Here is a 15,321-nt window from a genome sequence, read left to right as displayed (position 1 = left end):
CGTCCCTGCTTCCACCACCTCCTCCGGTAGCGAGTTCCAGGCACCCACTACCCTCTGTGTAAAGAACTTGCCTCGTACATCTACTCTAAACCTTGCCCCTCGCACCTTAAACCTATGCCCCCTAGTAATTGACCCCTCTACCCTGGGGAAAAGCCTCTGACTATCCACTCTGTCTATGCCCCTCATAATTTTGTAGACCTCTATCAGGTCGGAATAAAGTTGAATCGGATAGCAAGGAGCGATATAGGATGCGGACCCCGGAAGTGCAGAAGGTTTTAGTTTAGACAGGCAGCATGGTCGGCACAGGCTTGGAGGGCCGAAGGGCCTGTTCCTGTGCTGTACTTTTCTTTGTTCTTTGTTCTTTGGTTGTTCATGTTAATAATTGATAGTTGTGTTGTACTGTTTATAGTTTTGGGGACCATTGATTTAAAGGAGGAGGACATGTGTATTCAAAGTGTGTGTGTGTTTCCTCGCTGGCAGCCTTGCAACGGAACTGGGGCCTTTTAAGAGATCGATCGCAAAACATCACCGGAGTCATCGGCCGTTTGCACAGACTCAGGTTCAATTCCCACCACGGCAGCTGGTGGAATTTAAATTCGATGAATAATTATGCAACATAAAAGCTCGTCTCAGTATTGGTGAAACTATCGTCGATTGTTGGACAAACCCATCTGGTTCATTTTCAGCCCTTTAGTGAAGGAAATCTGCCATCTGACCTGGTCTGGCCCACACGGGGCCCCAGACTGACAGTCATGTGGTTGACTCTTGACTGCCCTTGAAATAGGTAATTAGGAATGGCAAATATTTAATGGATGAAAAGTTATGTTGGGGCAGTGTCCTTTTGAGAAGTGAGTCACGTTACCGCTGGGGACATGTCAGGTGCACAGGCTTTAGACCAATTTTGTCTTTAAGCCTGCGAGCGTGCACAGCTTCAGATAAATGAAAAACCCTCCCTGTCGAGTTACAGCAATCCACAAGTTGTAAAATCTTTGGTTCTGATTGTGACCTATGTAAAAGGCCCAGGACAGAACAGGTAAGAAATGCTGAGCTTGAAAAGAATAAAAACAATCTCTTCTGACACCTTCAGTGATTTGTGACCCGTGTCCTTCTGCTCCTGTAGTCTCTTTAGGTTTGTTTTATGTTGTCTAGGCTTGTTCTTTCAGCAAAATTGATCACATCTCTGCATTAAACTTCATCTGCCACTTGTCTGCCCATTCCACCATCTTGTCGCAATGCTCCCGAGGTCATCCAAAATGTTTAAAATGTCCCCTGCACACCCAAGTCCATGTCATTAAGATCGAACCAGAAAAGGCAAGGGACCTGACACTGATCAGATCATAGAATTTACAGTGCAGAAGGAAGCCATTTGGCCCATTCAGTCTGCACCGGCCTTTGGAAATAGCACCCCACTTATGCCCACATCCGTAACCCAGTAACCCCCACCTAACATTTTTTGGACTCTAAGGGCAATTTAGCATGGCCAATCCACCTAACCCGCACATCTTTGGACTGTGGGAGGAAACCGGAGCACCCAAAGGAAACCCACGCAGACACGGGGAGGACGTGCAGACTCCGCACAGACAGTAACCCAAGCCAGGAATTGAACCTGGGACCCTGGAGCTGTGAAGCTACTGTGCTAACCACTGCACTACCGTGCCGCCCTGTGTTACTGTGCCACCCTGTTACCATGATGTTGATCACGGTACAAAGGTGAATCTGTTTTATGAGGCAATCACATTTATTTGGCACCAAAAATCCAGCTTTTTGAAAGAGTGGGTGGACAAGTGAATCCTTCGCGTCTCCACAGGTGCTGAAATGGGTCAGCCCTGGGTGTGCCGCTACTTAAGTGGGTCACAGTAAAATCAGAGTCCAGCAAAGGTTTCCAATCAAAAGCCTAGTTGATGTTACTGGTTAGTACAAAGAAACCGTATAAAGTTGGGACAGAGACCGGGGGTATGTGGGGAGGACATGTCCACTAGTGGGGAATCTAGAACTGGGGGTCACAGTTTAAAAATAAGGGGTTATTCATTTAGGACAGAGATGAGCAGAAATTATTTATTTCAGAGGGTTGTAGTCTTTGCAACTCTCTTCCACAATGCAGTCAGAATCTTTGATATATTTTTAACGCAGAGCTCGATAGATTCTTGATTAACAAGAAGGTGAAAGATTATCAGGTTAGCAGGAGTGTGGGATTGAGGTCACAATCAGATCAGCTGAGATCCTATTGATTGGCAGTGCAGCTCGAGGGGCCGAATGGCCTACTCCTGCTCCTCATTCATCTGCTTCTGTCACTCAGAGAGCTAGAGAGGTGGAACTTTGCATCCACTCTCACTGTGTCTTTAAACTGGGGGGATGGAGGCAGACATCAGGGGAGGGGCAGGGTTCAGACCTCGGGATGGGCAGGGTTCGGACATCGGGGGGGGGGCTGGACATCGGGGGGGATTGGACATCGGGGGGGTTGGACATCGGGGGGGTTGGACATCGGGGGGGTTGGACATCGGGGGGGTTGGACATCGGGTGGGGTTGGACATCGGGGGTAGTTGGACATCGGGGGTAGTTGGACATTGGGGGGGTTCGGACATCGGGGGGGTTGGACATCGGGGGGGGGATTGGACATCGGGGGGGTTGGACATCGGGGGGGATTGGACATCGGGGGGGGATTGGACATCGGGGGGGGTTTGGACATCGGGGGGGTTGGACATCGGGGGGGATTGGACATCGGGGGGGATTGGACATCGGGGGGGGATTGGACATCGGGGGGGGTTTGGACATCGGGCGGGTTGGACATCGGGGGGGTTGGACATCGGGGGGGTTGGACATCGGGGGGGTTGGACATCGGGGGGGTTGGACATCGGGGGGGTTGGACATCGGGGGGGTTGGACATCGGGGGGGTTGGACATCGGGGGGGTTGGACATCGGGGGGGTTGGACATCGGGGGGGTTGGACATCGGGGGGGTTGGACATCGGGTGGGGTTGGACATCGGGGGTAGTTGGACATCGGGGGTAGTTGGACATCAGGGGGGTTCGGACATTGGGGGGGTTCGGACATTGGGGGGGTTCGGACATTGGGGGGGTTCGGACATGGGGGGGTTGGACATCGGGGGGGGTTTGGACATCGGGGGGGGTTGGACATCGGGGGGGTTGGACATCGGGGGGGGGTTTGGACATCGGGGGGGTTTGGACATCGGGGGGGTTTGGACATCGGGGGGGGTTGGACATCGAGGGGGTTTGGACATCGGGGGGGGTTGGACATCGGGGGGGGTTGGACATCGGGGGGGGTTGGACATCGAGGGGGTTTGGACATCGAGGGGGTTTGGACATCGGGGGGGGGTTGGACTTCGGGGGGGGTTGGACTTCGGGGGGGGTTCGGACATCGGGGGTTTTGGCTATCGGGGGGGTTTGGACATCGAGGGGGGTTGGACATCGGGGGGGGTTGGACATCGAGGGGGTTTGGACATCGGGGGGGGACATCGGGGGGGGTTGGACATCGGGGGGGGTTTGGACATCGAGGGGGTTTGGACATCGGGGGGGGTTGGACTTCGGGGGGGTTGGACTTCGGGGGGGTTGGACTTCGGGGGGGGTTCGGACATCGGGGGTTTTGGCTATCGGGGGGGTTTGGACATCGGGGGGGTTCGGACATCGGGGGGGGGAGTTGGACATCGGGAGGGGGGTTGAACATCGGGGGGGGGGTTGGACATTGGGGGGGTTGGACATCGGGGGGGTTTGGACATCGGGAGTAGTTGGACATTGGGGGGGACATCGGGGGGGGTTGGACATCGGGGGGGGGTTTGGACATCGGGGGGGAGTTGGACATCGGGGGGGATGGACAGCGGGGGGGTTTGGACAGCGGGGGGGTTTGGACAGCGGGTGGGGGGGTTGGACATCGGGGGGGTTGGACATCGGGGGGGTTGGACAGCGGGGGGGTTTGGACAGCGGGTGGGGGGGTTGGACATCGGGGGGGGTTGGACATCGTGGGGGTTGGACATCTGGTGGGGTAGGAGAGTCAGACATCAGGTGGGGGCATGTTGCGGGTTTAGGACTGGGGCATGTTGCTGGGGGGATATCGGATGATTAAAGCGGTGGGCGGGGGCACAGTTATTCTGTCGGTTGGGTGGCGGGGCTCGTGTGGAGTCCGGCCGGGTGTTCAAGCCGAGATAGGGAGTGGGGAATACTGATGAGGGGTGGGATTCTTAATTGGAGGGGGGGTTATGGGGGGGTGCACCACGTGGGGTTCTGTCTGAGTATTTTATACTGTTAACCCTGAAGATGGAAATGGTTTTAATCCTTCCAACTGAGTTGGCGCTTGGGAGGGGTTCAGGGGTCAACCCGGGAGTGTCGACAGAGAAATGGTGTCCCGATCTCCTGACTGCGGAGTTCCAGCAAGCGGACATCCAGAATGCAGAAAACGGGTCTTAGTGAGACCTCGGCCATGTGGAGACCCCGACCTACCTGGACGGATGTTCCGTGGCACAGTGTTTCTCAGCCCTCTGACCACCGGGAAACACCCAGCTCATTGCCCACGCTATGGGAGTCTGGTCCCATTCAGGTCGGCCGTGCCCAGACTGTTGGATGTGATTTTGCAATGGGGCAGCACTTGGTGAAAAATGTTGAGTGCACTAATATTTATAAAATGCTGATTGATGACAATCAGTCGTGTTGAAAAGCAGCTCATTAACCCTTCCAGAGAAGCAACATACATTCATATAGAAGGGAGCCACGTTCTCCCTGTGTCTGCGTGGGTTTCCTCCGGGTGCTCCGGTTTCCTCCCAGAGTCGAAAGACGTGCTGTTAGCTGGATTGGCCACGCTAAATTTCCCTTAGTGTCCAAAAAGGTTAAGTGGGGGTTACTGGGTTACAGGGATAGGCTAGAGACGTGGGCTTGAGTAGGGTGCTCTTTGTAAGGGCCGGTGCAGACTTGATGGGCCGAATGGCCTCCTTCTTCAGTGTAAATTGTATGATTCGATGAACAGACCCTGTTTAAGCGTCCCGCCTTTATCAAATTACACAGAACCAGTCCATAGTTCCCACTTCCTTTCTCCAGAGCAACACCTTGTCGAATCTGAGTCAACCAGCCAACCAATGAGCACCTCTTACTCCTGTCATAAACATTCTTGCGGCCGTTTGAAATTTGACATTTCTGTGCTTATCCGAATGAATGCAAAACGCAAACCTTTCACAGCACTCTCTTTTTGGGAACAATCAAAACAAGAAATGTCATTTGGTGTGCAGGGTTAGTCTGCGATGAGAGAGTTCAGTGTGCGGTACTCACAGCAAAAGCTGAGCATTGTCGTTGGGAATCCGGTATGAAAGGTCGTTTTCTCTCCACTTTAGGAATCTTTCCAGGTTATCTCCTAGGTTATTTGTCAGGGTGATTGGATCTACAGTCCAGGCTTCTACTCCAATCAGTACAATGCGGATGTTCAATGGCCTAAAGTACTGGAGATAAGAAAGGTGTAAGGAAGTCAGGTGACTGGATTTACCAGAAATAGAACGGCGGTGGGGGGGGCACTAAATAGGCTGACGATCGAAATTTCAGAGGGAAACTGAAAAGGGAAAATCAAAGATGCAAAGATGAGAAGAGATTGGCAGCTAGTGTGGGGGAAATCCCAAAATCTTTTCCAACTCCACAGACAGTAAAAATGTTCCCAGGGAAGAGATGGAAAATGGCTAATGCCACACCACTGGTATGGCAACTGCTCGGCCCAGGACCGCAAGAAACTTCAGAGAGTCGTGAACACCGCCCAGTCCATCACACGAACCTGCCCCCCATCCATTGACTCCATCTACACCTCCCGCTGCCTGGGGAAAGCGGGCAGCATAATTAAAGATCCCTCCCACCCGGCTTACTCACTCTTCCAACTTCTTCCATCGGGCAGGAGATACAGAAGTCTGAGAACACGCACGAAAAGACTCAAAAACAGCTTCTTCCCCACTGTTACCAGACTCCTAAATGACCCTCTTATGGTCTGACTTCATTAACACTACACCCTGTATGCTTCATCCGATGCCAGTGCTTATGTCCAATCCAATCCAATCCAAGAAGGGAGGGAGGCAGAAGACGGGAAATTATAGGCCGGTTAGCCTGACTTCGGTCATTGGTAAGATTTTAGAGTCCGTTATTAAAGATGAGATCGCAGAGTACTTGGAAGTGCATGGTAAAATAGGACTGAGTCAACATGGCTTCATCAAGGGGAGGTCGTGTCTGACAAATCTGTTAGAATTCTTTGAGGAGGTAACAAGGAAGTTAGACAAAGGAGAACCAGTTATTTAGATTTCCAGAAGGCCTTTGCCAAGGTGTCGCAAAGGAGACTGTTAAATAAGTTAAGAGCCCATGGTGTTAAGGGTAAGATCCTGGCACGGATAGAGGATTGGCTGACTGACAGAAGGCAGAGAATGGGGATAAAGGGGTCTTTTTCAGGATAGCAGCCGGTGACTAGTGATGTGCCTCAGGAGTCTGTGCTGGGACCACAACTTTTCACAATATACATTAATGATCTGGAAGAAGGAACTGAAGGCACTGTTGCTCAGTTTGCAGATGATACAAAGATCTGTAGAGGGGCAGGTAGTATTGAGGAAGCAGGCGGGCTGCAGAAGGACTTGGACAGCTAGGAGAGTGAGCAGTGAAGTGGCAAACAAAATACAATGTGGAAAAGTGTGAGGTTATGCACTTTGGAAGGAGAAATGGGAAGATATTTAGGAAATCAGAAGCACAAAGGGACTTGGGAATCCTTGTTCACGATTCTATTAAGGTTAACGAACAGGTTTAGTCGGCAGTTGGGAAGGCAAATGCAATGTTAGTATTCATGTCGAGAGGGCTAGAATACAAGAGCAGGGATGTACTTCTGAGGCTGTATAAGGCTCTGGTCAGACCCCTTTTGGAGTTTTGTGAGCGGTTTTGGGCCTCGTATCTAAGGAAGGATGTGCTGGCCTTGGAAAGGGTCCAGAGGAGGTTCACAAGAATGATCCCTGGAATAAAGAGTTTGTCGTATGAGGAACGGTTGAGGACTCTGGGTCTGTACTCGTTGGAGTTTAGAAGGACGAGGGGGGATCTTATTGAAACTTACAGGACACTGCGAGGCCTGGATAGAGGGGACGTGGAGAGGATGTTTCCACTTGTAGGAAAAACTAGAAGCAGAGGACACAATCTCAGACTAAAGGGACAATCCTTTAAAACAGAGGTGAGGAGGAATTCCTTCAGCCAGAGGGGGGCGAATCTGTGGAACTCTTTGCCGCAGAAGGCTGTGGAGGCCAAATCACTGAGTGTCTTTAAGACAGAGATAGATAGGTTCTTGATCAATAAGGGGATCAGGGGTTATGGGGAGAAGGCAGGAGAATGGGGATGAGAAAATATCAGCTACGATATTTCATTTCATTCATGGCGGAGCAGATTCGATGGGCCGAGTGGCCTAATTCTGCTCCTATGTCTTATGGGTTCATGGTCTTATGGAGCACATTCATGATAAACATTGGGATAGGTGCGTTGTAGCAGAGAGAGGAGCAGAGGTGGGAAAATCGGTGTTTCACATCGGTTTTCTGGAGGAAGAGGGAGCTTTTACATCACAGCGGAGGCAGAGAAAAATGAAATGAAAATGAATGAAAATCGCTTATTGTCACAAGTAGGCTTCAAATGAAGTTATTGTGAAAAGCCCCTAGTCGCCACATTCCGGCGCCTGTTCGGGGAGGCTGGTACGGGCCAACACGCCGGAGGCTGTCAGATCTCATCGACAAAGGTGTTATCTGCTCACAGTCGAAGATGGAGGAGGGAAAATCTCCCATGTGCCTCTGATGATGGCGCCATGTAATCACGTGACACACTATACAGAAGACACTATACAGAAGGGCATTGGTTACAAGACACAGGCATTACAGCAAACCATAATCCACTTGCGTTTAATGAAAAATGTAAAACATTTAAAGGATCAGGGGTTATGGGGAGACGGCGGGCGAATGGGGATGAGAAACATATCAGCCATGATTGAATGGGGCAGCACGGTAGCGCAAGTGGATAGCACTGTGGCTTCACAGCTCCCATATTCGATTCCCGGCTTGGGTCACCGTCTGTGCGGAGTCTGCACGTCCTCCCAGTGTCTGCGTGGGTTTCCTCCGGGGGCTCCGGTTTCCCCCCACAGTCCAAAGATGTGCAGGTTAGGTGGATTGGCCATGATAAATTGCCTTTATTGACCAAAAAAGGTTAGGAGGGTTTATTGGGTTACGGGGATAGGGGGGAAGGGAGGGCTTAAGTGGGTCGGTGCAGGCTCGATGGGCCGAATGGTCTCCTTCTGCAATGTATGTTCTATGTTCTAATGGCAGAGCAGACTCGATGGGCCGAATGGCCTAATTCAGTTCCTATGTCTCATGGTCTTATGGAATGCAACATCCTTTTTGGAGCTTGTTGTTGCAACCTTTCGATGTTCAAATGGTACATATTCCTGGAAAGGGCAATATAATTGCAGATGCATTGTCACCCGAATTGGTCAATATAAGAAACACAAGCAACTTAGCTTGTGGGAAAGGAAGGATGAATCAATGTGTGTTTTGAGTCATGTACCTTGGTATGAAACATCCATGTAATCATGTCTTATCCCTCTAACGGGGAGGTATGTTAGAGTCCTTTTGATTTCCCTTAATTTGCATTTGTTTTTTGTTTTTTTATTATTTTCGGACCGTGGACTAATCGGAATGTGCCTTAAAGTAATGGACTTAATTTGAGGCAGCCGGTGAGTCAGGACAGCGTGGTCCAAGAATTGTTTTTTGGAGAGAAAACAGACTCGGGGGCGTTGAGTGAATCTTAAGGACCAGCTCTGGAGGAAATCTGTTTGATTAGCTGGCTGGCAACCTGTGGATTGATCAGGGACAGTGTTCTGGCTGACAACAGTCAGTGATTGGTTCCTGCTGGATGCTCCTGAGAAAACGAGTGATTAGACCATGAATGAGGAAGGGCCTTCTCTCTCTCTGCAAGGACTGATTTACTGGGTTTTGTAAATTAAATTTAGAGTACCTTATTATTTTTTTTCCATTTAATGGGCCATTTAGTGTGGCCAGTCCATCTAACCAGCACATCTTTGGACTGTGTGGGGTGAAACCCACGCAGACACGGGGAGAATGCAATCTCCACATGGAGAGGTGAGCCAGGGCTGGGATTCGAACCAGTGTCCTCAGCGCCGCAGTCCAGTGCTAACCACTGCGCCATGGGCCGCCCTGCTTTAAAACCAGTGAGTGACTGGCACACCTTCACGATATAGTGGAAATGATCTTGAATCTACAAAGACAGTGGATAGCCTTGCCAGAGAAAACCCTCCCAAGCTTACAAAGAAGAAGCATCGAAACGAAAGCTTGAACTCCTGAAAGACATTAACTGAAAACCATCATGGATTGGATTGGATTGGATTTGTTTATTGTCACGTGTACCGAGGTACAGGGAAAAGTATTTTTCTGCGAGCAGCTCAACAGATCATTAAGTACATGAGAAGAAAAGGGAATAAAAGAAAATACATAATAGGGCAACACAACATATACAATATAACTACATAAGCACTGGCATCGGATGAAGCATACAGGGTGTAGTGTTAATGAGGTCAGTCCATAAGAGGGTCATTTAGGAGTCTGGTAACAGCGGGAAAGAAGCTGTTTCTGAGTCTGTTCGTGCGTGTTCTCAGACTTCTGTATCTCCTGTCCGATGGAAGAAGTTGGAAGAGTGAGTAAGCCAGGTGGGAGAGATCTTTGATTATACTGCCCGCTTTCCCCAGGCAGCGGGAAGTGTAGATAGAGTGCATCATAGTGCATTGGAGATCTTTTGTCCTTCTTACTTTGTCATCATTTTTCTTCAATCTCCACCACCTTTTCCCTCTTTGTTGTCTGTGTATGTGTGTATATATTTATATACATATCCATGTAGTGTGGGGTAAGTTGGAAAGGGATAAGGTTGGGTCATGGGTATTAATCTAATAATATTTTAATAATGTCACAAGTAGATTTACATTAACACTGCAATGAAGTTACTGTCAAAATCCCCTATTCGGGAATCAGTTCCATTTTTGTCGGTTTAATTATATTACTGTTAAATAATAAAAGGTTATTTGTGTTAAATATACAAACCTGGTGATTATTGAGCTGAACTAACATCCTCAAGTATTTTAATATAATATCTGATTTCGCTTTTAATAGTAATGATCTTTATTGTTGTCACAAGTAGGCTCACATTGACACTGCAATGAAGTTACTGTGAAAAGCCCCCAGTCGCCACATTCCGGCGCCTGTTCGGGTACACAGAGGGATATTTCAGAAAATCCAATTCACCTAGCAAGCACGTCTTTCGCGACTTGTGGGAGGAAACCGGAGCACCCGGAGGAAACCCACGCAGACACGGGGAGAACGTGGAGACTCCGCACAGACAGTGACCCAAGCCGGGAATCGAACCCCGGACCCTTGAGCTGTGAAGTCACAGTGCTAACCACGACGCTACCATGCCGCTTGGGTCATGACTCAGGGTTGAGTGATCTGGAATTGACTGCACACTGTTGTGTTCTGCTGTTTCGTGTAAGCTGCTTCCTTGATGCATGCTTTGACAAAGGAAGCTCCCGAGTTCGAGATAAGTTTAACACATTTATTGAACTGTTAACAATTCTCCTACTTGAGTTTAACTCTCCTGCTAATCTAACTGTAGTAACTCAGTCTATCTAAACCAGTCTGCTCTAAGCCTCGTGCTGGGTGTGATGCTTCTGATCAACCCTGTATCACTCTATAGATGTCTGTCTGTGGAAAGAGACAGAGCATGTGTGCCCTGTCCTCATATATGGGTTACATAGAACATAGAACAATACAGCGCAGTACAGGCCCTTCGGCCCACGATGTTGCACCGAAACAAAAGCCATCTAACCTACACTATGCCATTATAATCCATATGTTTATCCAATAAACTTTTAAATGCCCTCAATGTTGGCGAGTTCACTACTGTAGCAGGTAGGGCATTCCACGGCCTCACTACTCTTTGCGTAAAGAACCTACCTCTGACCTCTGTCCTATATCTATTACCCCTCAGTTTAAAGTTATGCCCCCTCGTGCCAGCCATATCCATCCGCGGGAGAAGGCTCTCACTGTCCACCCTATCCAACCCCCTGATCATTTTGTATGCCTCTATTAAGTCTCCTCTTAACCTTCTTCTCTCCAACGAAAACAACCTCAAGTCCGTCAGCCTTTCCTCATAAGATTTTCCCTCCATACCAGGCAACATCCTGGTAAATCTCCTCTGCACCCGCTCCAAAGCCTCCACGTCCTTCCTATAATGCGGTGACCAGAACTGTACGCAATACTCCAAATGCGGCCGGACCAGAGTTCTGTACAGCTGCAACATGACCTCCCGACTTCGGAACTCAATCCCTCTACCAATAAAGGCCAACACTCCATAGGCCTTCTTCACAACCCTATCAACCTGGGTGGCAACTTTCAGGGATCTATGTACATGGACACCTAGATCCCTCTGCTCAGCCACACTTTCAAGAACTTTACCATTAGCCAAATATTCCGCATTCCTGTTATTCCTTCCAAAGTGAATCACCTCACACTTCTCTACATTAAACTCCATTTGCCACCTCTCAGCCCAGCTCTGCAGCTTATCTATATCCCTCTGTAACCTGCTACATCCTTCCACACTATCGACAACACCACCGACTTTAGTATCGTCTGCAAATTTACTCACCCACCCTTCTGCGCCTTCCTCTAGGTCATTGATAAAAATGACAAACAGCAACGGCCCCAGAACAGATCCTTGTGGTACTCCACTTGTGACTGTACTCCATTCTGAACATTTCCCATCAACCACCACCCTCTGTCTTCTTTCAGCTAGCCAATTTCTGATCCACATCTCTAAATCACCCTCAATCCCCAGCCTCCGTATTTTTTGCAATAGCCTACCGTGGGGAACCTTATCAAACGCTTTGCTGAAATCCATATACACCACATCAACTGCTCTACCCTCGTCTACCTGTTCAGTCACCTTCTCAAAGAACTCAATAAGGTTTGTGAGGCATGACCTACCCTTCACAAAGCCATGCTGACTATCCCTGATCATATTATTCCTATCTAGATGATTATAAATCTTGTCCCTTATAATCCCCTCCAAGACTTTACCCACTACAGACGTGAGGCTCACCGGTCTATAGTTTCCGGGGTTGTCTCTGCTCCCCTTTTTGAACAAAGGGACCACATTTGCTATCCTCCAGTCCTCTGGCACTATTCCTGTAGCCAATGATGACATAAAAATCAAAGCCAAAGGTCCAGCAATCTCTTCCCTGGCCTCCCATAGAATCCTAGGATAAATCCCATCAGGTCCCGGGGACTTATCTATTTTCAGCCTGTCCAGAATTGCCAACACCTCTTCCCTACATACCTCAATGCCATCTATTCTATTAGCCTGGGGCTCAGCATTCTCCTCCACAACATTATCTTTTTCCTGAGTGAATACTGACGAAAAATATTCATTTAGTATCTTGCCTATCTCTTCAGACTCCACACACAATTTCCCATCCCTGTCCTTGACTGGTCCTACTCTTTCCCTCGTCATTCGCTTATTCCTGACATACCTATAGAAAGCTTTTGGGTTTTCCTTGATCCTTCCTGCCAAATACTTCTCATGTCCCCTCCTTGCTCGTCTTAGCTCTCTCTTTAGATCCTTCCTCGCTACCTTGTAACTATCCATCGCCCCAACCGAAACTTCACACTTCATCTTCACATAGGCCTTCTTCTTCCTCTTAACAAGAGATTCCACTTCCTTGGTAAACCACGGTTCCCTCGCTCGACGCCTTCCTCCCTGTCTGACCGGTACATACTTATCAAGAACACGCAGTAGCTGATCCTTGAACAAGCCCCACTTATCCAGTGTGCCCAACACTTGCAGCCTACTTCTCCACCTTATCCCCCCCAAGTCACGTCTAATGGCATCATAATTGCCCTTCCCCCAGCTATAACTCTTGCCCTGCGGTGTATACTTATCCCTTTCCATCATTAACGTAAACGTCACCGAATTGTGGTCACTGTCCCCAAAGTGCTCTCCTACCTCCAAATCCAACACCTGGCCTGGTTCATTACCCAAAACCAAATCCAACGTGGCCTCGCCTCTTGTTGGCCTGTCAACATATTGTTTCAGGAAACCCTCCTGCACACACTGTACAAAAAACGACCCATCTATTGTACTCGAACTATATCTTTTCCAGTCAATATTTGGAAAGTTAAAGTCTCCCATAATAACTACCCTCTTACTTTCGCTCATATCCAGAATCATCTTCGCCATCCTTTCCTCTACATCCCTAGAACTATTAGGAGGCCTATAAAAAACTCCCAACAGGGTGACCTCTCCTTTCCTGTTTCTAACTTCAGCCAATACTACCTCGGAAGAAGAGTCCCCATCTAGCATCCTCTCCGCCACCGTAATACTGCTCTTGACTAGCAGCGCCACACCTCCCCCTCTTTTGCCTCCTTCTCTGAGCTTACTAAAACACCTAAACCCCGGAACCTGCAACATCCATTCCTGTCCCTGCTCTATCCATGTCTCCGAAATGGCCACAACATCGAAGTCCCAGGTACCAACCCACGCTGCCAGTTCCCCTACCTTGTTTCGTATACTCCTGGCATTGAAGTAGACACACTTCAAACCACCTACCTGAACGCTGGCCCCCTCCTGCGACGTCAAATCTGTGCTCCTGACCTCTATACTCTCATTCTCCCTTACCCTAAAACTACAATCCAGGTTCCCATGCCCCTGCTGCATTAGTTTAAACCCCCCCAAAGAGCACTAACAAATCTCCCCCCCAGGATATTTGTGCCCCTCAGGTTCAGAGGTTGTGTAATGCCCCCTTGTGGTAGTGTCACCTCTGGGTATCTTGACTGCCCATTGGTCGTGTCCTATTCTAAGTGTTCATTAGCTGCATGTCTGCATGTCATGACGTCTCTGGTGCTCCCTCTAGTGGTTACTTAGTTGTAGTGTATTTACATTCACCCCTTGTGCATGTACAGTGATGCACATCACCACACACACCAGCCTGAGGCATCATGACAAAAGTAGGTTTTAGTGAGGAAAGAAGTGTAGAGCAGGAGAGGGAGACAGGGCACAGATGGAGTCGCAGCACAAGGTGGGAGAGGGAGTAAAAATCTGAGCTCGGTCTCCATACTCACCGAATCCACTAATTTTATAGTTTCAACCACTTCTGCCTCAACAGCCGCTTGTGTATTGCCAAGTTTACGTGTCTGAAAGAAAAACAAATGATTGGTGATGAGTCATCAAAATACCTCCTTCATAGCCACCATGATCTTCAGAAGATCTAAGCCAATCCCCATGGTCCTCGATGATAAAACAACACAGCTCATCAGAACACCCCGTCCATTGTGTGTCTGGACTTTGCTCGACTGATTAATACCACTTCAAGTGCTCTCTATCCTTTCAAACTCCAATTGCCTTCTGCAAGTTTCTATTCAATCTGCTTGCCCTTTCCTGGCAGACACTGCAGTCTCAATCAAGAGGACTCGTTGGTGGAGAACGACCTTCAATTCTGGTCGAACTATTATAAAAAGAATGCAAAGGCACTGCAGAGATTGCAGAAGCATTTTACCAGATTAACCCCAGAAATGTGTGGGGATACATATTAGTAAAGGTTTATAATAATGGGGATACATATTAGTAAAGGTTTATAATAATGGGGATACATATTAGTAAAGGTTTATAATAATGGGGATACATATTAGTAAAGGTTTATAATAATGGGGATACATATTAGTAAAGGTTTATAATAATAGGGATACATATTAGTAAAGGTTTATAATAATGATAATCTTTTATTGTCTAGTTAAGCAACAGCCTGACATAGTCACATTCACAGAATCATACCTTACAGGCAACGTCCCAGAGACCACTATCACCATTCCTGGATATGTCCTGTCTCACCGGCAGGACAGACCCAGCAGAGGGGCCGGCACAGTGGTATACAGTCGGGAGGGAGTTACCCTGGGAGTCCTCAACATTGACTCTCGACCGCATGAAGTCTCATGGCTTCAGGTTAAACATGGGCAATGAAACCTCCTGCTGATTACCACGTACCGGCCACCATCAGCTGATGAATCAGTTCTCCTCCATGTTGAACACCACTTGGAGGAAGCACTGAGGGTGGCAAGGGCACAGAATATACTCTGGGTGGGACTTCAATGTCCATCACCAAGAGTGGCTCGGTAATACCACCACAGACCCAGCTGGCCGGGTCCTAAAGGACAGAGCTGCTAGACTGGGACTGCAGCAGGTGGTGAGGAACCAACAAGAGGGAAAGCATACTTGACCTCA

At 48.7% G+C, this 15,321-nt stretch overlaps 1 protein-coding gene across 1 annotated transcript in view; it reads right to left on the bottom strand.

Moving 5' to 3' along the window:
• The window catches only part of LOC140409439 (disintegrin and metalloproteinase domain-containing protein 12-like), a 422,048-nt gene that overhangs the window by 256,529 nt on the left and 150,198 nt on the right, over nt 1-15,321 (bottom strand). Inside the window, exons 7-8 of the mRNA XM_072497872.1 lie at nt 14,166-14,237; nt 5,269-5,435 (exon numbers count right to left, since the gene is read on the bottom strand). Coding sequence (XP_072353973.1) covers nt 5,269-5,435; nt 14,166-14,237 — 239 coding nt within the window. The remainder of the gene's footprint in view (nt 1-5,268; nt 5,436-14,165; nt 14,238-15,321) is intronic.

The sequence above is a fragment of the Scyliorhinus torazame genome, chromosome 3, assembly GCF_047496885.1.
Source record: "Scyliorhinus torazame isolate Kashiwa2021f chromosome 3, sScyTor2.1, whole genome shotgun sequence".
NCBI lineage: Eukaryota > Metazoa > Chordata > Chondrichthyes > Carcharhiniformes > Scyliorhinidae > Scyliorhinus > Scyliorhinus torazame.
The sequence above is the reverse complement of the archived record's forward strand: the minus strand, read 5'-3'. Positions and strand labels throughout refer to the sequence as shown.